At 37.4% G+C, this 26,826-nt stretch overlaps 1 protein-coding gene across 2 annotated transcripts in view; it reads right to left on the reverse strand.

The window, feature by feature from the left end:
• LOC150107140 (homeobox protein Nkx-6.3-like) overlaps positions 1-26,826 on the reverse strand; it is a 162,641-nt gene that overhangs the window by 34,414 nt on the left and 101,401 nt on the right. The window contains exon 3 of one of the 2 annotated variants that reach the window (XM_090391019.1): positions 4,120-5,250. The exons of the other annotated variant lie outside the window; for it this stretch is intronic. Within the exon in view, the coding sequence (XP_090247145.1) occupies positions 4,120-4,438 (319 nt within the window). The 5' untranslated portion in view covers positions 4,439-5,250. The remainder of the gene's footprint in view (positions 1-4,119; positions 5,251-26,826) is intronic. 2 annotated transcript variants of the gene reach the window in all.

Below are 26,826 nucleotides of genomic sequence, written 5' to 3' on the forward strand. Positions count from 1 at the left end.
ACGTTGGACGCTGCGGGCCCTAACATACCATACCATTTCATTTCCTTGTTGTAGAAATGAGCAAAGTGATACAAGAACAAACACTTTGAATGAGCAGGCGTTGATTTGAGATCCCGCTGTTTCGTCTGTGGACAACTAAATATAAGAAATATTGACCGTAGTAGGCCAAAGGCCATCACACGCAGTAGACCAAAGTTATAAATACTTTCACCTGCAGTACGTGTGCTCTTTCATGGCATTCAGCTGTTTTATTTGTACCGGGAGGCTGCTTTGAAAGCAACACAACCAAGTGATCACTTGGAAGTAGCAGAAGAGTCTGAGTCAACACAAGGAATAATGATCTAGGTCTGGGTTATTTTAAATCAATTTAAAGGATTTTTTCAGCTTCATGACTTTTAGAGTGTGATTGTTAACGATATAATTAATTTCACTTCCGTTTTCACTCCGAATTTTAAAGTCATTTTATGCTATTATCAAGGAATCTAACGGGAGACATTACAAAACCATCGATATCCCTGTCTAACTTGGGCTTCTTTCTTAGACGATTTCTGGTTCTCTGATTTGGTTTGAAAATTTTCCTTTTCTATTTATTGCTTATATTCAAGCATCCAAAGTCCTTTTGGGAAGGTAGCATAAGATACCACTTGATGCTCTTCAATCCGTGAAATTTAATTATTATGTGTAGCCGAAGTACCATTTAGTAAAACTCGCTTGGGAATTGGAAATATGAAAGTTTTCACAGGCAAACCAATAGCTCTCAAGGAACTTACGAGAGCGTGTCTAAGTCCATAATTCTTGGTTACTCACAAAGGCCATCGTATCGAAATTCCTCCGATAGATGTCGTAGAAGTAGCAATTTTTGCAGAACAGAGAGCTGGCACCACAGAGAGAATGTGACGCTTCGCTGTTTTGCCATCTTCTTTAGAAGGAAGAACCAAACAGAGTAAAAGCGATTCTAAGTTTTGTCTATAAGGGCATCCTTTGGCATATTGTTCTGCATGACCTAACAATATGCCAAAAAAGGCTGAAAAAGACGCGAGCTGTATAATCACCCATATGTGAAGAGAGAGAGAGAGAGAGAGATACTCTGGATAATTAAGATTCGTTTAAACTGACATTAACTCGGCTTCATTGTAAGGAGAGTGTTCGTCGTGAGTATCATGTTAATATTCTGGTGCTAGAGAAATTTGTGAGTTCATTAGAAAAGCTTTTCCATTCTCAAATGACATCCGTAGAGGTGCTGATTGCATCTCTGAAATGTTAAAAGGACGAAAATACAGGAACAGAGTAAACAACGAAATTTTTACTATTGTAGTGGAAAGGACATCTTTATCAGAAGATGCCAAAGCGAATGATGAACCTTATTGCATTTTTTATAATGTTTCCGGTAGGTGACGACACTGTAGTTGCAGCATTTCAAACAGGCCGACTTTTCTATCCGTCTCCATACGAGATGAACAATGAAGTGATGGACGATTTTTGCGTTCCTGGAATACAGCCCTTGGATGCGGGAGGAAGGACTAGTCAAGTTGAACGATCAGTTAACGGTACAAGCGAGAAATTCAAACATGGGAAAACCAACGTCAACGATAAGGAATGATCTGATTGACTGAGTACTTCACATTAAGGATGATGTTGTCAGACTTTCAGGATGTGAAAGGAATCATTTGGCTGATTTCACTCCCTTCTGGCAGCTTCCAGTTCATATAGAGAACCCTGCGCGTTTGCATAGTTCCATCCAAAGGCAATGTCCACATTTCCAGCATTCTTGAAGTGCTCCTGACAAAGTCCCGTCTCTCTCTCTCTCTCTCTCTCTCTCTCTCTCTCTCTCTCTCTCTCTCTCTCTCTCTCACACACACACACACACACACACACACACACACACACACACACACACACACACACACACACAGGTGATCTGATCTCCAACAATACAGTTTCTGTGAGGAAGAAGGCTTGAAAGATCTATTATTATTCTCCTCCTACGGAAACAACTCACTGCTATCTGTCATTTGACGTAACAACTTATTTCCTCATAAATCACAATGCTTTATTGTTGTATAGTGTGAGCGCGGATAGGGTGCAGCCCTTTTTTGAATGCTGTAACTACCAGTAAAGTGTCGCCGCCTGACGGGGAAAAATGGAAAACACTTTAGGTTTGTATATCTTTCGTTTGTATATTTTCATAAAACTACAGTATTCCAGGGGGGGGGGGGGGATTGAAGTGGAGTTTTCGAATTTTTCGGTAATGAACCAGGTGGAGTCGCGACATGTCTGTTGTTGGCCACTTCTGTTTGTTAAGTATGTAGTGAGTATGGGATTAAACTACAGAAAAAAAAATAATAATAATAATAACTTTCTTAAATACGTGCAAAATCTCTTTAATAATTCAAAACTGCTGATTTATTGGTCGCTGTTATTTGCTGTGACCAATAAACAGGGATAAAAATACAGTTTCAGAAGTCGATGTGTTTGGTTGATTAACTGGCAGAGCTTTTCCTCACTGAATGCAAAACGAGAATCAGAACTAATTGATAATGCAGTCACGAAAAAAAAAATGAGACTTAGCTGAAATCTTTAAGTTTGTTTACAATAAAACAATAGCAATATTTATCTCTCTCTCTCTCACACACACACACACGTACACTTTATCATAATATAGAAATAATAATTAGGAAAGCACAGTAGGTAGAAGGAATGCAACTTAATGTTCTTACAGAACAGAGGAAGTAAAAAAATAACGATTAATCATTTCCAATGTTGTTTAGTTCCTTTTAGTAGCTCCATTTGAATCGTTAATTTAAAATCAGGATGAATACTTGTGTAGCTGGAAACGATGGAGCAGTCGACTCTCTTTCCATTTTGTGGTTTAGAAAAACCATTTATACATCTGTTTAAGGTATTGCTATAAATTAATAATACCTTAAACAGCAGAATTTTTCATAGTTCTCGTGTGTGTTTGTGTCCTACATAACCTTACAATCTGGTTCGGTCAGAACGTACTGCAGTTAAACTTAAACAATTTTGTTATAAAAAAAAAAAAAAGTGTACCAAATACTTCTTCCTTGCTAATTATTTAGTCATCGAGGCATGAATTGCGTGCCAAACATATCGTATGATGTGCGGTGAGTCCTATATTCTTTGGGGTTGTTTGAATGGCTGCAAACATCTCTCTCTCTCTCTCTCTCTCTCTGATGGATTACTCTAGCGATGTCGTTCACGAAACATTATTGCTGACTTTAGTAACGAATACGTACCCATACATTAGTTCAAGCACTGACTCGCTTTAACAGTCACCTATCGCCATCGAATAACAAAATATTTGAAGACTGGTACTAATTCTCTCTATATTTTTAAATTGATGAAACAGTAGATATGCTTCTTACCGAGTGAGAAAGAACCCTCTTCTATTTTTCATTTAAACGGGTATATAGAAATGATTTATTATAGATTAATTAAGAAGCCAACTTTGGAAAAGACCGTTAAGAACCTTCCACAAGTCTTTCAACGGTACATATACATACTTAGTGCCACATTTTAGCCATTTACATGGAATTTAAGTGAAACCTAATAACTGTTAACCTTGAACAAATTTATGTATAAACAAAGAAAGGCCTGTGAGTAAAAAATTAAACTAAGTTTCTGTTTTAATTTATTTCATTTTTGCCAATACATAAAAAAAAAAAAAAAAAAAAACTAAATAATATCCTGGCATACCGAAACAAACTGTGCTGACTATCCGTGGGCTGCATTTACCACCTTTAACCTCAGTGCCTATAAACTGACTTCTAGTGTGACTGATATTCATTTTGTAATGAAATATTAATAATCTCGAACTTACAAATGTGGCTTTTTCAGAATCCGTTCCTGAAACAAGTGCCTTCCAAAAATAATACCGATTGTCAAACATAACAGAATCATGCGAATTATTTCAGCCATCGATGATTACGAACACGCTACTTGCAAATAAATGTTGATCGGTATAAGTGAGCTAAAAATCTTTTTAAAGTGTGGACAGTCCTGAACTTTACTGATCAGTCCACGATGATTCGTATACCGATTTATGGCGTTTATGACACCATTTTGAGAAGAAAGAAAAAAATTCTAACTATGGCATACCTGACAGAGAAGCTTGCTGGGCTAGATGCAGCTGATTCTGCACCACTCTGGACCAGCACAGATTCGGTCCACCGTACATATTCAACTGTTGCTGACCTCCGTTTGAAGTTTGAGACACTAAGTGATGTAGAGGGGGAGGCGGATCAGCGATGGGAAGAAACGCCGGTCCTGAGGGCACAGAACAAGAGGATGATGCCATGACGGGAGGTTTTCTCATCTCACCAGCTCCCACCGGAGTAAAGCGTAGTGGGGGTAAGAAAGGGGGAAGAAATGCCGTGGGTTTCGCATTTCTGACGACATCGTACAAAGTGGGGAACATAGTCAATAATATAAAAGGTTTTTTTGAGGGAGAACACTCTCCTCGGAAAACACTCCCTAAACTCTTCAGTCTTTTTTTCCAATTTCAGACGCTTTCTTTTGCCATCACGATAAGACGGTGTTGTTTGACATCCCAAGAGCACGTGATCGTGAATTCACAGAAGGCGTGAAACAAGCAAACGAACAACCCCCCACGTGCTATGTCAGACATCTCGGATGAAAACAAACGCCAGACAACGCCGCCGCGTCGCTGAATGACAGTCCAACATCTCCCTTACAGCTCATTGGTTAGCGGAGGTATCCCGGCGTCTGTAATTGGAGGAGGTTTGTCAGGGAAACTTAATAATAAACTATCGGAATGATGGTAAGGCAAGGGGGAGTGACTATCAGCGATCATCCGCCTTTTACCGCACCACTGTGTCGTGTAGGGAGTGACAGAGGTCACGAGCCGGAAGCTGAACTTTGTCTGGTCTCGCGCATGTGCGAAATTGTCTCCGAAGATAGCGAGCACGCAGCGGATGAAGGAAAGTGATGATTTTGATCCTTTTCGGCGATTATTGAAACCTTCGTTGATCAGTTCAGCAGTCGCTTTTGTTGTAATGCATTGCTCGTGCGTGATCACGTGTCCCAATAAGAGAATGAAATCTTTTAAAAGCAGTCTTTTAGAGAGATTTTTACTTCATCCCATTTCTGTCTTTCGTTGCTCTTTAAACTGACAACACAGCTGATTTAAATAATAGGTGGCGCTTTAGCGTTGAAACCCAAACATCGTTGCTTCATCTAAATCAGACTTCTTTCATCCGCCTCGGATTTCTGCAAAGCAATAAGAGAAACCAATCAGTTAAGAAATATGCGAGTATTCTTTAATGTACTTCTACAAACATTTCGCGAGAACTCAGTTAGCTTTTGCATTTTTTTTAATTGCCGTACTCTTAGCGAAAATTTGTTCAATTTGTTTTGTCAGTCCATTTGAAGTATACTCGAAGTTTATCAAAATATGTTAAAATAAGAAAAGATATTTGAATTAAAAGATAATCTCTTTTCGAATGGTATTTCATTAAAACGAAATTACTTCTTTTTTATTATTGTATACATCGCATGAGTAGAGATGTATGAAGTGTTCTTGTGTGATACTGCTGATTTACTAGTGTGTGTGTGGGGGGGGGGGGAATACGATTTCGCAGTCTTCTGGGTTTTTATTCCAGCCTGCTGCAATCAAATTCTCTCAGATAGCGGTGCACGACACCCTAATGTGATCTAAATTAATTACTGGAATGCACTAATTGCAAATGATTGATTAGTTTGCTATTCCTGGCAACTCATAATTACAATTTGTCTAATTTCTATTCATTGCGGTCCTTCACTAAAAGGTCAACAGTTCTCGAATCACAAACCGTGTGGGAAATCAAGTAATCGACTCCACGATCAGTCCATCCTCATAATAAATTCCTATTTCAGTTAAGTCTTACTTATTGTCAAGTCATACTGAAGCCTTACCCCGTTTTATTTTCTTTCTATTCAAATGTCTAAAGAAATATTTTTAAAAAATGAAAATAAGAAAATCGTGTCAACCGTGTTACTTGTCGTGTCGGAAGCCTCATGCACGTGCATGACTTCGACCCACCGGATAAAAATCGAAGCAGTGACTATCGACCAACTATGTCCACAGACCTGAGGTCAGCGGGATTTAAGACCTAACCACATCAATCTTCTCGTGCCGCCACAGCTACGATGGACATTTCTTTCAGACAACAGTTCCCCCACACCTACCCCTCCCTATTCGTTCCCGTTGTGGCTCAAGGATAAAATATAGCTTAGGAGTTTTTTGATAACCTTATTGGGGACCATTAAATCTATTATCTGAGCATTGTTCCCTGGTTAAGGGACATTAAGAGAGAAACAAAGACGTTAATGTAAACTAAGAATCACATCCATTCCTTCCCCCCCCCCCCCCCCCCGTTGTTTTTCGTTCACTTTCTAAAATAAAACAAAATAGAAAGATAAGCAATCCAACTGTAAGAAGCGATGGGAAAAACATGAATAAGAAGTTGGAACATGAAAGAGGATCTGAGACATCAAAAGAAGCTATAAATGCTTTTTTTTTTCTTTTTCTTTTTTCCTTTTTTGCGGAAAGAATAGCAAAAGAAACATAAGATGACAGAGGGGAATCTGAAGGAAATACCAAGGCTTAGCGAAAGTACTTGGAGTTGTTTGTGTGTTGAACTCAACTTTTTTTTTTTTTTCCTTGAAGACGTATTCCTTTTTCTCACCCCATTTCAAGAATTTCAGGAAATTATCTAAGCAAAACCCCTTTCTGTTAAAATATTTCTGCTCATCTCCGTCTAACTCTCGAAGCTAATTCAAAGTATTTTTCTGAGATTTTTCAAAATTTATAAAAATAATTTAAAACTTTTGTGTTAAGATTTAGAAAACAAAAGATATTGACATATAATAAGCGATTTTTTTTTTGTCTTGTCAAATGAAAAAAAAAAGGGGTGACAGGAAAAAAATCAATCTCATCCATTTATCGAGGCAGCAAATAGTTCTAGTAGAATAAAATAAACAAATGTTCATATTATTGGCTCTACTTACCACATGTTTTGCATGGTCTCTTCATTTGATTATGGCAAATAAAACCGTAACCTATAGGTGACCATGCAAAGCATAACGGTGAGTAGATCCAAGTGGATGTTAAGTGGATCTACTTACCGTGAAGCTTACCAGCTCCAGAGCAATACCTGCATATTTCAGCTACCATTCATTTCAACAATATGTGCTGTAAGATTGGCTAGAACAGTGACTTTCTGATTGAAAAAATATAATAACTAAGAAATAAAGAAATATATTGATAAAAGGCTGTTCCAAAAAGATGAAAGGGAAGAGGGATCAATGAAGAGGATGGTCGAATGTTTCATTTAGAAGTTGGAATCATATAGGAGTAGTGCTGAATACTTTAGATCGTATACGATGATAACTTGTATTTTCAAATTTTGAAAGAAACTTTGTAAATCACAAATGAACACGATTGCAACCTGAAACACCACAAACGTAGGAAAAGTATTCTGGATTTCCTCTTCTTGTTAAATATGAAGAATAATATTCGGGAATTACCTGCAATGAGCATGTTTTTGAGCAAAGCACAAAACCTACTTTGATTTCTTCGTTTCTGATTTCTCAAGGGCCCTCAGCGAATGTATCCTATTTCATCTGTTTTGACTCTGACTGTGATATAAATACTACCAGAACTTTTAAGAACAGGAAGTATTATCAAGTCGTAACTCATTGCATTGAGAGATTTCGCAGTTCTAAAGGCCTATTATTGTAGGATGACATTAAAAATAGACAACAGTGTACATGACTAAATGAAAATCTGTACTTTGAAATAACTGAAATCTGATATGCGCAAATACGGAAGGTGAGTACGTTGCTGAAAGGAAGAGTAAAAAGCCCTTTTCCAAATCCGATAATTCTGATAACTGAAACGAAAAAAATGTTGCAGTAGTCTTTCATTATATTTTACTCATGTTAGATGAGAATGGCATTCTTATGAACTGTTTACAATGCTCACTCCTCAACGCAACCAAATGTTGGAAGAGACAAGACAAAAAAAAAAAAAACGTTTAATGTTTTCCTTTGTTCAACACCTTTGTTTTATTAATCAAAACAACATAGTCAATTCAATGTATGACCCAAACTTGGTTGGTGAGCCTCAGACAAAATAATTATATTATTACTGTGCTCCTTTCCAATCCACTTTTTAATATGAATCCTGGTTGGGCTAAAGATTAGATACTCTGAAGCCCTGTTTCAGAGATCAAATACGGAACTTTTCAAGCCACTTAAGGTCTCCAGTAATCTAAATGGTGGATGATCTCATAACGGGTGACGAATTTCATTCACCATTAAATAAAGTCACGAGCATCAATGTCCATGGTGGGATTCGAACCCACCGCAGAATTCTTTGGAAAACGAGTACGCTGTCGACTCGGTTGACAGTGGACGAAAATATTTCTGTGCGTTATAATTAAAAGTCGCCATATACTTATTAAGAGACTGGCGCTATCTTGTAAAGGATAGTTAAGAGAGTGTGGTTCTCTTATCAGAAAAGCTCGTTTTGAAACGTTCTATGATTTCTTGCCTTTGCTTTCAAATAAGAGAACCACACTCTCTTAACTATCCTTTACAAGATAGCGTCAGGCTCTTAATAAGAATATGGCGTACTTTTTTGTCATAATTAACATTTTTGTCTTTTTTTAATTTGATGGATGTGGAGGTATGGTGCATGAGCTTCAAATATTCGTTGATGGCAAGAAAATGTCTTTCCGCCCCTCCTCTGTGGACGATTCCAGTGGGTATCGTTTGTAAATGAGTCACTTTTTTTAATTTATATTTCTCGACGTCTACTCGTTTCATAAAAGCAGGATTCTCTTACAGAATATTTGTCCAGTGCAGGATTGATTCAAACAGTTGTTTCTTTGCTCGTCTTGTTTAGCAGCGCATTTTGCTTCAATCTGAGAACGGCGTTTGCTCCAATGTTCATTTCTTCTTTGGTTTGTATTTCCATATAATCGAAAAGTGTAGCAGAAAAACTAGAGAGGGGCCATATTGTATAGTCCTGAATAGTGTGTACGCTAAGATTAATCTTTATATAAATTGAAGTCTTTCGGTATACAGCGTGGGTATCTAAAATGTGAGGTTATGCATAGATTTCGCTGGCAAAGTGAAACGACACATTAAAATCAAAAACTATAGCATTTGCGACTGAGTTGCACCAATGAAATGACCCATAGAAAAATAAAACATTCATTTCGACGCAGGTCGGAAACTGCTTAAATGGAATTGAACTAAAGATAAGTTAGCTGCTCTCATAGTGAAGGCGAAGGTTTGCTCCTTCCTCAAAGCACAAAAACTGGACACTCGCTCGCTGATACAACCTTCTCGTCTCATAGCCTGGTTCCTCGGAGTCACTGTCAACAATTTAAATCACGTAATAGGTGATTCTGTTTTGTAGCTGGAAACTGGAGAAAATTATCCATGGTTCTTTACGGAAACCACGTGATACCAACGAGTGCCATCGAGCTGCACCACTTCTAAACACCCACTGCTCCTAATCGAATCTGACGCACATTTAACAGTTTTTAGATATTTCTATTTGTGAGAATTCCGTTTGTATCGTGAACGAGAACATCCCAACACTTAATAAACCCTAAGGGTAGTCACGGGGCTTTCTTTTTATCTCCCACTCCGACTTTCATTGACAGTCCCCGTCGTTTTTATCTTGTTTGCTTTCTTTTCCAAACTCGGACAAGCAATTACTTTTTTTGTTGGGAATTTTTCGCTTCTTCCTGCGTGCCAAGTATTGTGCTAGCGGCTACTTGTCTTCGACGTCCAGGGCGCTTCTCGGCTGCAGTGCTCCCTCCCTTCCTTCCAATAAAACGGGGATCAAACGACACCACAGTTACAAGATGTACAAACTGGCCACTGTGTAAGACACGGTGAGAGAGGGGAACGAACAGGGACAAGCAGCGAGCCTGTAATTATAGCAGCCCATCTAACTCCCGTACTGGACACTTAGAATGACGGCCTGTCTCAGATATAGAGCGGCAGTAGTCCCAGCTGGTTCTCCCGTAGCAGCGTCGGCGGCCGCTGGTGCATCCATTACACTGATGGGTGTTAAATTAATTCGGCCGTTCCGCAGTGGGTGCTTAACTTTTGTCGGAGCGTCCACGTTGGATAATCATATTACACTCATGTACCTAATTAAATTATGCCAAGAACAGACCAATTGGACTCCCATCTGCGGCGGAGGTGCATCTAGACACCGGGAAACGTTGGCCATTTGTCATTGTTACGGAGGAGTGGCGGCAGCCACACTAACACAATAGGTCACTCAGGGAGTCCGCCAGGGGTCTAACAATGCGTGTCGCAGGGATCCGGTGACTCGTAAACGCCTGTTGTCACTGTTAATTTAATTGCACTGTTAAAGTACTGCAAATAAATAAAACGAAGCAATAGCTGGTTGCTGGGTTGATTGAATTTACCAAACGATGTCGCTCTGGCTGGCACTGTTTGATGTATGGAGCTGTGTCATGTCGTAATGGTGAAATCTGTGTCAGGACATTATAACGACTGCAATCTAAGCAACATATTAGCGGAACGAAGCGTTCAACGAGGCGGGAAGAGAAAGTCATCTCTCTCATTCTAATAATCTCGCTCTTTTAATCACTGCTGCAGTCTCCCTTCGCGTGAGAGCAGCAACAGGAATTCCTCTCCATCCGCTAAAACCCCCTCTTCCATTATATTTTTATATTCATCCTGTTTCATCCGTTAGACTTGTTTTCCTCCAGTCATTCGATTTCTGTTCTGTTGTTCTTGAAAACCAGAATGGAATTGAGATATAAATAAGGCCTTCGATAATATAAATAAGAATGTTTTTGAATACTTGAGAAAAATATTTGAAATACGCTGCTCAGCAAACATGAATAATCAAAATATAGTTTGGTATAATTAAAAAACAAAAATGGTGCGTAAATTAACATTAGGAAAACAAAAGCATATCTTCAAATTTTAACTAAAAGTTTATTATTTTATTTTGATTATAATATTTTCATTTTTTTAAGCAGTACTTAGTTTCATCCAATTATCGTTTCTTGGATGATTATTGGACAATCTTTATCACAAGATTACGCTATAATCTGAAAATCAGACGGTAGTGTTGATGTACCTTTTCCTTCTGAGTCAAACGCACAGAAAATTGGAATCATTCTCAACATATTAATGAGGTTGAACACTTTTTTAGTGTCGATGTGTCAATTGAGAAAAAAAAAAATGAACGCGGGGATCGGAAAAATTGTTACCAGGTTTATCCTTGGATGCCAACGGACTTTTGTTTTCGGCAAGGTGGTGCAATTTCAAAATAATGGATTTAATTAAAGAGAAACGTTTGAAGAAGGATAACACTGTGGGATGTCATTTAGTCAGGAATTACGTTTGTGGGGTGCAAATTGTTTACTGTGGATTGAATAGATTTTTAGCTACGAAAGAAATTTCTTGCTTAATTAGGTTATTTCTTATTTCCCCATAAGAATAAACTTTTGTCATGTTTGTATTTCATAACAATACCGCATTAAATAAAGCAAATAAGCGGTGCGGACTTCATTTAAACAAAACAGTACCGTATTTTGGGAATACTTCCGTCAAATTTTCAGTGAATTATGAGCGGCAATGTTCTTACCGAATCACTGCCAGCTGTTTAGCTAAAAATACTGAGCAGCAAACTCACCGAAATATACGTTATTTCTTCTTAAATAGTTGGATGCATTCGTGTAGGCAGCGGAGTTGGAAGGTCACGCTAAGAAATACACAGATATAGCCGAGTGGATTACATTACCATAATAATGTCGTAAAGTACAACATTATGAAGGCATGTAGCCCACCGACGACCTAGCGCAGTCTATATAGCCCTACAATAAACACAAGAACGTTTGGATCAAACAGCAAAGTTTCCCTTCGACTCTAAAGGAAACATGACGGGACACTGAAATATAAAAGGGTAGTAAAGTGCGCGAGATATTATTTCTCCCCATAAAACACACCTATAGTAGCGCCCTGCAAATAAAACATATTAAAACGTGTTGGCTTTCAGGGGGGAGAGAAAAAAGTCCCTAACTCAGTGGACAAGGCGTGAACACCCTGCTGGTATCTTTCCTTTTTTTGCTGCTCAAGAAGGCCATGTTTATTATCTGTTTTACGACTGTTGGCCAAACGAATTCCTTGTCAGTTATACCCCCATCATCTTTTCTTTGGGGTTTTCCTGCTACAAGGATGCTTTGTATCGCCAGTGTCGGGATCGGCCGCAAACCACTAAAACTGCCTGTTTAACTGAAACAGTTATAATTAATTATGGCCGAGAGTTATTCATGATAGTCCGAGGAAGTAATACCCAATCTTTTCATTTCTGTCTTCTTTGTGGGGGGTTACCATGAGCTTTATAGTAACTCCTTTTACGATGCAATAAACTTAATGATTTCACGCTTTTCTGTCATGCCACATGTCGGCCATTTCTTTTCTCAAACATTCCTCTCACTCATAGATGACGTCACCATTTCACACACCTGGACGTGTTAAAATTAATCCGAATGCCGACTTTTTTTCCCCTCTCTCATAGCGTGAATCAGTTCCTCTTTCACATTTATAGCTTACTTAGGTTTTTGTACAGTGAAATACATTTCTTTAGTTAACTAAAAACAGGACATCACCTACACAGTACAGCTGCGGCCATTCAGACCGGAGAATATTTTTAAATAGCAGCTACTTTGACCAAAACGAATAGGATGTGAAACCATAACGTAACTGATGCATTCTGGATTGAGGAACTCATCTTGCAATGAATGCAAAAAGAAGACATTAAAAAAAAACTTGCAAAAATAATATTAGGTGTGAATATCTCGTTTCTTCTTCTTCTTCTTCTTCCTCCTCATTAATCTGTATTTCCAATGAAAAAAAAGGCCTTTCCAAGCCTCGAAATTATTATTTAAGGTCGTGCCACCTAGAAGTCGATGGGATCTTTCTGATTCTCAGTTCCTTTATTTTATTAAATTTAAACTATTCTGCTCCGTAAAATAAACTACAGCTTAAAAAAATTTCAGAAATGTCTCTCTCTCTGTGTGTGTGTGTGTGTGTGTGTGTGTGTGTGTGTGTGTGTGTGTGTGTGTGTGTGTGTGTGTGTGTGTGTGTGTGTGTGTGTGTGTGTGAGAGAGAGAGAGAGAGAGAGAGAGAGAGAGAGAGAGTGTAACACTGCTGCATACTTCAGTTGTCTTAGTTACTTACTATGTTCATATATTCATGAATTGCTTCTCTGTGTTTTTCCGTAAGTGAACGCACAGGAAGGCCATTCGCATTTTAGGCTTATCCTAAACAATAAATTATGAATCTATATAAACAAAAAAAAGAAAGAAATATTTGCCGGATTTATACAGTCTACAACAGAACAACAATAGACAAATATATAAACTGATTTTCTGTAGAAAGAGAATCACACAATTCAAAGCATAAAAGCTCAGATTTTATATTCGCGAGGATATGATGCTGCACTATGGTACTGTTCTCGACTAGAAAAGTGTTGGTTCAAACCCTTCTAACACTTTGGCACTGTTAGAAGGGTTGCGGGAAGACTTCAGAAGCAATAGAGCGATAGCTGCTGGACAAACAGTCAGAAAAAGCTATCTGAGATGGGATATCACAGATAAACAGCCTCTCTTTGGTGGCTACAACTAATATCGAATTTAATAAACTAATGGCAGCCTCCGACGTCACCTGTCGTGAAAATTTTCTAAGTAAACTACCTCCCATCACGTTTTATTTTCTTTGTTCTCCGCTGTAATGATCAAAAACGCAATGATGTCGTATACCTGCTAGCGACCTCTCTTTCAGTCAGGGCGTGACTTCTCTGTGGATGGCTTTCCGTCAACTGTGCCACTGCCTGCAATTGCGTTTCACGGCGTTTATCACCGCTGGTGCCGATAACTTTCCCCTCACCAGATGTCGAGATGTTCCATAATTGCTTAATTAAGAAACGCGCTCTTGTGGAGTTAGTCTACTGTTTCTCAATAAATCCGCCAGAGGGCTGCTGTGTTAATTGGATGGTTAGTTGGCGATCACAAATTACAGGATGCTCCCAGGTGAAGAAAATATGTTTACTGGTAGTATAATGACGCTGCGAGCTTCTTCCCCCTTAATTTATGCAAAGTAAGTCTTGATCTCGGCCATATTATCTGCTCTCCCTAGTTAACCAATAAAAAGCTCATTATCTGTCAGTGCAGGTAACGGGGCTAACGAACAGCAGGAGGAAGATGGAAGAGCTGAAATACAACCGTAGTCTCGTTCTAATAACCACCTACCTACCCACCCATTTCTTGAGTGCTGGGGATCCTTCTTCTTTCTATTACAACATGCTTCGTGTTTACAGGACGACAAGAGGCTACCTGCAGACGGTAAACCATGAGCGAGATTTTGCAAACCTCGTTTTTGTGATGAACTTCATCATCCGGCTAACAGCGCAACAAAGCAGGTATCCTTCTATTAATGATTTGCATTAAAGATACTCAGAAAGGGGGGGGGGGTACGGTAAATCAAAACACTCAAAGTTTCAGAACCTTGGTAGTGTTACAGCGGTGAATTGAAAAGAATGAAAAAGAAAACTTATTAAAACCGGATTTCAGTATGGGTAATTTTAAAATGCCAAAGAAGATTGTTGCAAGCGATGAAGAGATAGAAAGAGAAGATGCTACTTGAATAAGAAAAAAAAAATTATGATGAAGAGGAAAATTTAGAAGTCATATATTAATGCCAAAAAATTAAAGAACACAAATATTCATTTCGACACACAAATTTTGATTCGTATAAAATGTTGGCTAATCTGTAAGCAACATCATTTTGTTTTGGTTACGATCTTTTTAAGAAAAGCGATGTGATCTCAGTGTGATTTCTCTACGTTTAACGGAAATGGAGATTTAAAAAAACTGTTCTGCTCGTTATCGGGATCATTTTCGTTTAACTAATTTTTAGCAAATCTGGTTGATATCCAGGCTGCTGACCTTTCGTGGGTAGGGTTGTCTTAAATTATTTAATAAAATAAATGTAGCATCTTACTAAATATGTGCTTTGTTTTCTGTAAACCAAAAACAATCCATCTAGTCATTATGAACCATTTTAACACGAATTTGCATTAAATCTATTTCACTGAGCTCTCTGTAAGGGGTTTTGTTATTTAAGTTCATTCACGAAATAAGCGGACTTAAATAGAATAGGTTTTGTTTTCTTTTTAAATAGTAAACAGAAACTATGACTTAAAGTTTTGAAAGTTAATGAAATATCTTAAAAATAGCAAAATCATGTCCGTTTTCGAATTTCTTCATTTTGGGTTTCGCCTTACCATACATTCTCTTTTTAAATCTTTTAGTAGCAATATTCAACAAATGTGCAAGGAGAAACCTTTCGAGCCATCTGAACTTCCCGATTGTAAAAGATTAACAATGAAAAACAAAAAAGATATTTGAAACAAACACTGAAAGATGCGATTCCGGAGAAAGACTGAGGTATTGAAGGTTTATTGAAATAAGGCTGCATTAGAAGGACGAATATTTTGGGAGGATCGAATTAGAAACCTAACGAGTAGCAGAAAACTCTGAAAGAAAATTGCTGGTAGAAGAATCTGAAAAAGGACTCTCACAAACAAGTAGGGTTCAAGAAAAGATTCCGGCGTTGTATTAAAACAATGACATAAAACTGAGGACCCTCAAACAGGAAATTAGTTGGGAATCATGACGTTTTAAGTGCTTCAAAATTTAAATCCGAGGAGTTATTTGAAAAGCTGCAAAACCTCCGAATGTTACATTTTGTGGGTGGATAATAGACATGACTGGGCAAAAAAATTAAACCGCAAGCTGCAATTTTTTCGAACCACTTCAATCCTGATTTCAATGCTATGTTGAAGATATGATAACGCACTGTGCTGCTAATTTCCGTTGGTTCGTGTCGATATAAATTATTCATACGAAAGAATCCTGAATAATATATTCATCACCATAAATATCATCGAGAGAATTTTAACTTGTTGAGAGAAATCGGGAAACATAATCGAAAACTTTTTTTTACTTCACCACCGTCTATCTCGTGTTCTTGGTCTGAATATATTTCGAACGCACTATCTCTGCATTATTTTTATATTTAAAAACGACTGCAATGTACAAGAAAATGTACAAAGGTTACTTATTATTTTAACCCTTTACCGATGAATTAAGTATCAGGAGGCCTTTCTATGTAATTATTAATATTCTTAGAAACCTTTGGGCGTGTTATTCCAACAAGGCTATTCCCCCCCTTAATGAAACAGAAAATCAGTACTCTGCAAGTAAATGGAAACTTCTTAGAGTTTCTAAGAATTTTTATATAAAGAATAAAATGTCAAAGAAAGTCATTAATGCTGGACATTAATGACTTTCAGACTTGATGTTGATGTTGTGGTGTTAGAATGCTGCCTAATTCTAAAACGGATAAGATAAATTAAAGTCTCAAATATCACTGATGATGATGTACTTGGATTGTTCGCTGAAACGTTCAGCGTGATCTAATATCTGGAATAATGAAATTGAAATAAAAATAGCAATATTTGAAAACAATCTAAAAGGACTTTATGCGCAAATTCTGAATAGTGATGACACCCCATTATGATTCAGACGATTCTCAGCACCGAATATGATAACGCGTGGAAGTTGATTGTTAGTAGCAGCCGAAGATACAGGTTGGTAATTAGAAGGTTAATAAAAATGCTGATTTTATTTAAATGGATAATCTTCAGAATTTACTATTTTTATGCCATAAGACAGTGTGGAAAACTAGGCAGTACACTCCCCCCCCCACACACACACACAATTACCTTATAATACAGATTATACGAAAAGATGTATAATATTTCATTTTTATACGATCTGGTTTCATAATAACAAATTTAAGCCTTTGGCATAATTTCCTGCTAAATGAACCTCGTAGACTTGTTTATCACGCTGACAAATGCTAGCAGATTAAGGAGTTTATTTTATATTTTTTAAATCATGAAGTAGTCCTTTCAGAGAAGGATGGATTAAGCAATCGATATAATCCTCCGCTAACTGCCATAGGACAAAAATAGACTCAGAAATACTTAATTGGATCATGAGAATTTAGTATTAAATTAAGCAAATGTGGTTTTTTATTGATTAGATTGGTTATTAAAAGAATTTGCAGATCTTTATATTTAAAATTAATTTTCTATCCTCCTATAATATTTCTTTATACCGTTGAAGTTACGGTCTTACAGATCTATATGAGATAGTTGTAACTTATTATTCACTTAACTCCTCCCTAATATTTTCCTTGAGCGGAGGACCTGCCCTTTGTATAGAAAATTCTCCGTGTGTCAGACAATTAGATTAAACTACCTATAATATATATTTTAAAAAAAGAAAGGAAAACTAAATCAACGAAATTATTCCGATTGGCCATTTAATAAATTTATAATCAAACCTCAGGTTATTCTTATTTCATTAACATGGAAATAAAATTGCAAATTTTAAGAAAATAAATTAACTGAATATTCGTAGGTTTATAATCCACTAAAGCAGAAATTTCATTGCATGTGGAAGCCGTGCTGATCAACCAGCGGACGGGTGGTGAACTAATGATTACATATGACTGTATTGTTTGCATATACGTTTGGGTTTTCCAAGTAAATTTAAATATCTGAAGGTGTAATCGAGATTTGCTTTTTTTGTTCTCTACAAATCTCGGCATCTTATTATGGATGAAAAACGGAAAAAATTGTTACCCCAAAACAAATAACTTCTGTCCTCACCCACTCCTTATACGTCATATTCAAGCAAGGCATTTACCGCTAAAGGACTTAGGACTTCCTCCTTGGTGTTTCGAAGATACGTAGTGTAATTCGTGGAAGGGAGTTCATAGAAAGGTGACGATCACACCTCGTTTAAATATGCGTACCTCATATCCGATTATGCATAGAAATGAAGGGAACGAAGAGAATTGAAAAAATAAATTATCAACACTGATAAGTTAGCACTGAAGGTGTAGATTACGGATATTGTTTCGAGTTTTTCGTTCTGTCAGCAGAAATAAAATTACAACTGATTGAAAAAAGGTCAGATCAATGTTTAGTTATTAACTGGTGTTTTGGAATGGGGTTCTATTACAGTGTAAACAAGTAAAGGTCAAGAATCATTCGACCTGTCTGTTTCTCTCTCTCTCCTCTGTATTATGTGCTTTTATGTAAATCCAGTATTGCTTATCTTAGATATTGAAGTACAAAGTCAGGTGCACCGCACCCTATCTAACCGGTCATCATGCCGACCAATGAAAGCAAAGCGAACTGTTCCTGTTGATTTTTCAGTTCCATTACGATCAAAAATGTTACTAATGGGAGCCCAATCGAACCCTGACCTTCTAAAGGTCCCTTTCGCTAGCCACAAAGAATATTTTTATTTGTTTTTGGCTCGGCTATTACGAGAACTGTAAAGAACAAAGTGGTCACGTAGAGGTCCTATTATCTCCAACTGCTGCCCACCAGTCTCGGCCACCTCGGAGGGCAGTTGCCCAATTCTTTATCCATTTTAGGTGGAAGAGGAAAGAAAACGACCAGCGAACGGCACCCATTGATCGTTTCCTCCCGTAGCCGGAGCCGCCATCTGTTCGCCCGCCATTCCTGCCAACCTCCGGGACCATTGCGAGCTCCAACGGAAAGACATTATGCTGAATCAAATAGCCATTCGGAAGCAATTTGCATTGGAACTTCTATTGGATTCAACATTACACCGAGATCACGAAGCTATTTGTCTCCTGCCTCGCGCGTGCCACGGTATAGCCCACCTAGTGCAGCCTTTTTCTTCCCCGTTTTTTCTCCCCACGTGGAATTCGTAAAAGAGTGTCATCTCTGTCGGCCGGCTCTATGGTAGGACTGTAGTGTCATTAGTGGGTGCGAAGGAGGGATGGGGGAGGGACAAAGGGAGCGAAGAGGAGGGCTAGTAGGGGGAATATCCACACGTGCTCAGTTTTTTAGGCGCTGTTGCTGATGTTCTGTTTTTTCTTTTCTTTTTTTCCTTGTATTGATTGTACATTTTGCCGACAAGGTACTTAGTATTAGCCATAAGTGTGGCAATTATGGTGTAGGTTCAGTTGCTCGTGCAAGCAAACGGGTGAAAGACTCACTTGCATTCCTCCATTAAAGAATATATGATCCCCCACCCCTTACTTTTACCAGAATCTATCTATCGGTTTCAGTCTACTGCCTGACTTTTCTGTCCGTTTGTCTAGCAAAATGCCAAAACTGATTCAAGAAATTCTCTCTCTCTCTCCCTCCCACAGAGGTAGAAAAACACATATCTAGTAGAAGAAACATCTCTGATACAATACACGGAACCCCATTTTGGGGAAACAAGAGAGGTAATATTTTAATATTTCCTCTCTTGTTTTAAAAGCAAACTTTGCTCCATTCATCAGACTATAGCCGTTGGTGTTCTTAGTTAATGCTAGTATTCGTTAGCCCCCCCCCCCCTTCTTGCATATCGTAAGCCCATTGTCGAATCTGACAAGTCTGATAAGAGCGTAACACAGTTTTAATTTCAAAACTTTAAATAATTTACATTATTTAAATTTTTGAAAGTCAGTTTAATGATTTTTAGTATTGCGAATGTACAAATCTATTCCGATATTAACAATATTTTACAAAGTTTTCCACTTTACAGCTCAGGGGCATCAGCGATGCCCATCGGTTAGAGACCTGGATTCAAATCCCGTGTGGAGCGCGAAGAGAGTCTTTATTACTGCTTTTCAAGTGAGGGTGAACTAACTGGTCTCATAAGGAGATGGAAAGGTTTTTCCTCCAGGAAAGTCGGTCTTTTATCCTAGATAAACAAATAAACCAGCCGTAGAACACGCTTCATTAATTGACACAATACACTGACCTCACAGCCTTAGTTCCTTCATCATTAAAAATAGTCCAATTTTGCAGTAAGAAAAGCTGATCAAGGTCCAGCAATGATAAAGATACGGTGAGCTCGCTTTTAATAAGTCACGCATCTAGCAGAATAAAATTATTTTGAAATCCGAATTCTCTGCTGCTTTTGCTTCGTATGTTCTTATTTAATAAAGTTACTTTTAAATGCGATCAACGTAGTAGAAATTCCGTTAGGTCTTATCGAAATATTAAATTTTCTGGGAAGAAAAATAAATAAATTTGCTGATGGTGATCCTTTTTTTTTTCTTTCTTGTTTCTTTTTCTTTTTAATAAAAGTGAAGTATATTTAGTTAACTGCAAAGCTAAGCATAAATCTACTGCCTTTATTGGTGATTTTCACGTAATCAATTTCACTAGGTCAGTGTGTTGCAGTCTGAGAAAAGTCATCTCTCTTCTTACTATTATTGTTATCGGCCCTCCACTGGGAGACTAAGTCCATGTAGGGTGCCAATGTTATGAACTCCACAAATTACCAAATGCATACTTTATACCTTATTATACATTTATACGCCATTTCTATACATTTTCCTATACTGCGTCATAAACTACTGCGCCCAAACCGATACGGATAACAGATCCACCATCTAATTTTACATTGGAAAGTTCTTCAGCGTAGAAACAAATTAAATTTCAGAAATATCCAAATATCCGACTGCACCCTCATTATGATTGCAGTGCGACAGTTCAAATCATTTGGATTTGTTTCATTATGAAAATATGTGCGCTCATGTTTATGATGGTTGACATCATAGGCGTATTTAAGCCAATCTCTCGGAGCATATAGTTTTGACTTTCAACCTTCCTGTTGTATGCGGTGCCGATATACGAAAAAGCAGTAAAACCAACACTCTGAAAGTCCACTTCCACCGTTATATCCGTTATATCAGAGACCACATTAGTCACTACACGCGCAACTGATAAACTCTCTTAATGGAGTAACCTAAAAAAAAGCCCTCTTTTAAAAAAATAAACTTCTCTTTAAAACTGCATCTCCAGTTGAACTGTTTCCCTTTTCTCGATTTGATGTTGCTGTTTTGTTCCGTTTGAAGTGCGGTCTCATGGTGAACAGCTCGACAGAAGGGACTCATTGATACCCTTAACCAACTTCCATATACCGATCACTGAAACATTGTTTCCGTGTTTAAATGATTCGTTCTTTAATTTTTTGGAAAGGCAGTGCGCGTGTTTTTTGGTCCCAGATGGAGAAACCAGATTTCGATTTCATTTCGGATCGATTCAATGCTAATTAGGTTAATTTAAAGAAATCGGAAAGGACTTTCTTCTCACCTCGCATCATCGCAAATATTTCGTTGCCAAAACTCGAGTTAAATAATATTTACCGTGAATTAGAATTTGCAACATTAGCGACATCTGTTTCTCGTCCACAAATCTTATTTTCTTCTCTTTTTTTTTCTTTTCTTTTTTCCCCCAGCCAACAAGACATATATTTGCCACTTTCCGAAGTTATGTTCTCCACTTGTCACCAAGAGATATGACGATTTTGAATATTCACTATAAACTTCAGCCAAAGGGTCTGTTTAATGCCACCATATTTCAGCTATCGATCGTGAATAAGTCGGTATCTCGCTTCATTTCATTAACTTAAAATGCGTCTAGCTGTGGAGGCGTGAGCTCGCTCACCTCCGCCAATAAAAAGGAAATTGTTTAGAGCGTGTAGCACTTCTCATTTACATTACTCGTGACTCGGCTGGATGCCACCAGTGAGTCTTCATATTAAACCTTTCTTTCTTCTTCTTCGCAATGATGATGTGATGTTCTTATTTGTTCCAGCATGGCGGCGATATTTTGTAGCTAGTCGGTCGGTTTGCCATGACAGGGCGGAGCTGACTAGATTATAAAGTAATTGAACTGAATTCAATTTCTGTTTGCTTTATTTTTTTTTCTTCCAATTTCCTATTGCTTTATTCATGCATTCATTTACTTCTCGGTTCAATTTCTTTCTTTCTTTCTTTCTTTTTTTTTTCATTCTCATTCCATCTATACGATATTCGTAGAATCTTTTAACCTCCGTTATCCTTTTTTTTATCTTATTCACAAACAGAAGACCGTCTTTTTTTTTAGTATTATGTCAATAGAAAACTGGGAATTATTATTTACTAAGATTTATTATTTTTCACGTGATTTTTAATTTCGCTTTTTTATTTATTTTTATTAAGTATGGCCACCTTTCGTGCCACATAATGGAAGTAGATCTGCTTCAACAAAGGAGACGATTTTCTCTGATCCTATGCCAGCATTTTATTTGATATATCATACTTTTATGAGCATATCCGAATATAGGGTCCTGTGCTTTTAAATGCGACCTCCTCATTTGCTGAGACATTCATTTCATTGTGCTACCACTTTTCCAGTGAGCCTCCATAGACGTATAGACGATGTATAGACGAGTATAGTCAGTATAGACGATGCCCTTTGGTCGAAAAGACCTGGATTCGATTCCCGTCAGTGACGTGAGGAACCTTTATCTGGTCTCTTTCGACGAAAGGTGAGCTAGCCGGTCTAATACGGAGGTAGGGTTTTTTCCTCACCCGGAAACTCCGGTTTTTCATCCCAGCCATATGTCGGTTCCGAGTCCGGATAAAATTGGGGGATTGGGGAAAGCAATGGTAAACTACCCTGTAAACAATGTCACCCAGATCACTTTGTGCGCAAGGCCTACAAAGTCACCTAGGGTCGGAAATGACTGAAAGGGAAAAACCACCATCAGTTTTCCATTTTTTCCGTTGTTTCATCATATGCCACATCTTTTCTTCCCTCTTCTCTTTGTTATGAGAATGGTTGAGACGGCATTCATCTTGTGTGGAGCGATTCAATTCAGAAATTCGTCATGGATCTCGCTGAAGGCGTTCCAGCCTGATAATAACAATCACGTCTGTCTCGTTTTCGGCCTCAGTGGAGAATGCGATCGACTCACTGTAACATTGACGACCTGAGTGGTAACCAAATCTTTCCTAATGGTTGACACTGGTCCCTGTTTGAACGAATCTATTTCTCCAGTTTATCGTCCACCATGGCAAGTATTCCTTCCCGTAAGGAGTGGTGCTATATGTCAATAAAGGTCACTTGGTCTGACATTTCAGAACCACCAAAAGTTTCGCAGCAATTCCTTATTCCTTTGGCCTGAGATGGCAGCGAAAATACTCCGCGTGAAATGAATACTAGCCAGTACGCTGTGCACACCTACGTGGTTTCATTTTCTCATTTAGATGATATTTGGAATTGTTCATAGCATTGCAGGCTATCAAATACAAAGTGGGTAAAACACTTCTCCATTTGCTCTTTTATTCAGCAGCGTGAAACGGCACACAGGACGCATTTTATTTTAAAAATTAAATGTTTTATTTGAATGATTACCTGCCTCGTTGCAACGGGACAGGTTTAATAAAACATAGCTATGCAACTATCCAGTAATTTTCCAGATTTGTCATATCAAGATTCATTCTTTGAAAAACTCGGAGAAATGAATCGAACACATGCTCCAAGATCAATACTCCTTAAAATGCAATAAAAAAAAAATCGTGGTAGCAACTGGAAGAATTGTCGTAGTTGCCGTATTCAGCCAGTTCAATTCAAAAACCGAATCTTCTAGGGAAAAAACAACAACTAAGATTGCTAATAATTTCCTCTTTAGTAATTAAAAGAATGCAATATTTCAAGGAAGAAAAGTCACGCTATCATTGCGATTAATAAATGCATATCTTCCGATGTTCGGCATAAAGGATGATCGTCTCGGCGCAGAATAATTTGGCATTAGCGTAGTTATCTATTGGGTAATGTTCGTAGATTATTAGAAAAAAAATTCTGACATTCTTTGAACATTTGGTTCTGCCAATAATTTGTTGTAATTTCCATGAACATCGAGTAACTCGAAAAATGACATTTAGAGCATGCGATTTGATTCAACGTCACATCACGTGAAAGTGCTCGTGTGTTGAATTTTATGATTCAAGTGCATAAATGACGCTAATAAATCTAATTACTGAATTGTTTAAAACCGAGTTTCACTGAAATGAAATATCAGTTTACAGAAACATCAAAAAGTTATGCTCTTACGTTTAATTTAAATACAGCCTTCGGAACCAATGTTTTGCTAATAATTAATTTCTTTTGTTTATCATTACTGCGATGAGTTATCTGTTGCATACTCATCACGCCAGTTACATATATCAAAAGTTCGATGACACGATAAACCGAGTACAGTATGAACAAAGAATTGTTTCTCACATTAGTCACCTCTTCGTTTATTTATGATGAAATCCACCAACTCGAGTAGATTTTCAAGTTGCATGGCGGGTTGTTACAATGAGAAACACGAAGTGATTAAAGCAATATTTCCATTGTACAGAAAGATAGATGTCGCCACTTTCGAGGCTGTAGTACATTACCTTCGTAGCCCAGTAGGTTGTCCGTTTGTCTGGTTAATTAATAACATGCACCCCCATGTAGCTAAGTCGGTGTTTAGTTCATCTTAGCAGCGACACGAAGAGTGTCAGGTATTTTTCTTGCACGTATTTTCATGACGGAATTAGCACGCTGTACACCGTTATCAGAGAGTCCCTAATAGAATAGGGCCCACTAATTAGGTAATTTGGAAGGGAGGATTAAGATACTTAGGACTGCTAAAGGTAACATTTCCCGGAATGTGCGAATGAAAGAATGCAATATATCTGCCTTAATTATATTTTTAGTTATCTTGTTAAATTAAATTAAAGATTAAATAACAGCGAGTGATCGCAGGGAAAAGACGCTCTTTTTCTAACAGTGGAGAACGTTCGCGTGTGGGCGCGTGTTGACTTCCACTTTCACGTTCCACGATTTTTTCTTTCTTTCTTCTCTCTCTTCGAGCCATTATTTAAGTTAATTGTGAGGGAAGAAATTTTAATGAAAGACAGAAGAGGTTATTAAGTTTAAATGATAAGGAATTCTGGTAGTGGAGTATTTCAATGAATCTGAATTGCAACTAGAACGAAATAATCCAGTAATTAATCTGGCTTATTTCATACGTGGAAATGGGCGCCAGCAACATAAACTTTTAAACAGCCTTAATAATTGTCAGATTCTGCGTATCTTCTTTATTTGTTTCGATGGTAGGTGTAGGCTCACGTTCGTTATAATGAAGTGAGTGATTTGCTTATAAGTCGATCGAGTTAAAAACATTGCTGTATTTCTATAAAAATGCCCGATTCGGTAGCTCAGGGTAGTAAAAGTCACTGTCTGTCAGTGGTGTAGCTAAAGTTTTTGCAGCTGGGGGTGATCCCTGAGTTTGCCGCCCTCTCAATACACACCCAAAATACTACAAAAAGTCAAAACGACGTATAGGGAAATAAATTAAAACACTATGTTTATTTTTGAAGTAAAACTTTAATTTCAACATTCTAAAATGTTATTTTTCTTGCTTTCCTGTTTAGCAGAATCATCGATGACATTGGTGAAATCTGTTTCATAGTAATGTAGGTAATTCCTAATCAATAATTTTATTTAGAAAAACTCCTCTCACAACTAGCGACACTTAAAGCAATTGCGAGGAAAATTCGCAGTAGTATTACGATATTTGGAAATGAGTTCTCGAGATTGTATTTTAGAATTAACTGCAAACGTTCAAGAAGGTTCAAAGTGCCGCAAGGGGAGGAGCGCCTCTCCACCCTCCCCTAGTACGCCTCTGCTGTATGTTTATTGCAGCTGATTATAAAAGACTCATCTAGACAAGCTTCTACAGCACCTTCAATTTTAAGACTCATCTTTATATATATATATATATATATATATATATATATAAAAAGTATATATTTATAAATTATATATATATATAAAGTATATATTTATAAATTATATATATATTATTATATACTAATATTATATACTGTATATATATAAATATATATACTATATACTATATATATATTATATATATATATTATATATATATATATAAAGTTCAGAGTGTATATATATATATATATATATATATATATATATATATATATATATATATACACTTTGAACCTTCTTGAACGTTTGCAGTTAATTCTAAAAAATACAGTCTCAAGAACTCATTTCCAAATATCGTAATACTACTGCGAATTTTCCTCGCAATTGCTTTAAGTGTCGCTAGTTGTGAGAGGAGTACAAAACATTTGTACTCCTCTCACAACCTGCAGTTTCTGTAGTCCAAAGTGCAACAAAACTTGGCACTCGGCAACAGTAAGTTGACATCCATTCTCTTCTATCCACATACTACTTCATTCAAGTAGAATCTGGAGATTTATTTACGCCGACACAAAGTTAACTCTTGGTATAAGAAAGGTTACTTTTGGTACATAATATAAATAATCACTGGCACAATTTTTAATTATTTTATATTCAAATCCAAAACACTGAAAGGGGAGCTTACACATTTGCGATATTCAGTACAGGGATGTCTGGAATTATCCGAATCCAGAAAATTTCATCCGATACTGTTTGTAATGTTTCGAAAATTCTCATATTTTCAATGATACGTTATAGTTCAAAAATCCAACCTTTTTAAAGAAAAAAAAACTAAAATTTACAAAACCTATACGCATCCATCCCGTTTTGTAGCTACCAGGTTGTTAATAGAGTTAGACCGAAATGCTCTCAGTCCATTAATATATTAGCATTAATACCCTGAGTAGTGCAAGGGTTAATCTCGACATCCTTCAAGCCCCCAATAAACAGGATAGTGGTCTCATAGAGGGCGGTGAAATTCATCCCCATCTAAAAACAATCATGAAACATCCAATCCAACTGTGGGATTCGAATCTACAACCTGTTAGTTTGGAGAG

The sequence above is a fragment of the Typopeltis vanoorti genome, chromosome 4 (assembly GCF_054136105.1).
Source record: "Typopeltis vanoorti isolate ZY-2024b chromosome 4, IOZ_Tvanoo_1.0, whole genome shotgun sequence".
Lineage (NCBI taxonomy): Eukaryota > Metazoa > Arthropoda > Arachnida > Uropygi > Thelyphonidae > Typopeltis > Typopeltis vanoorti.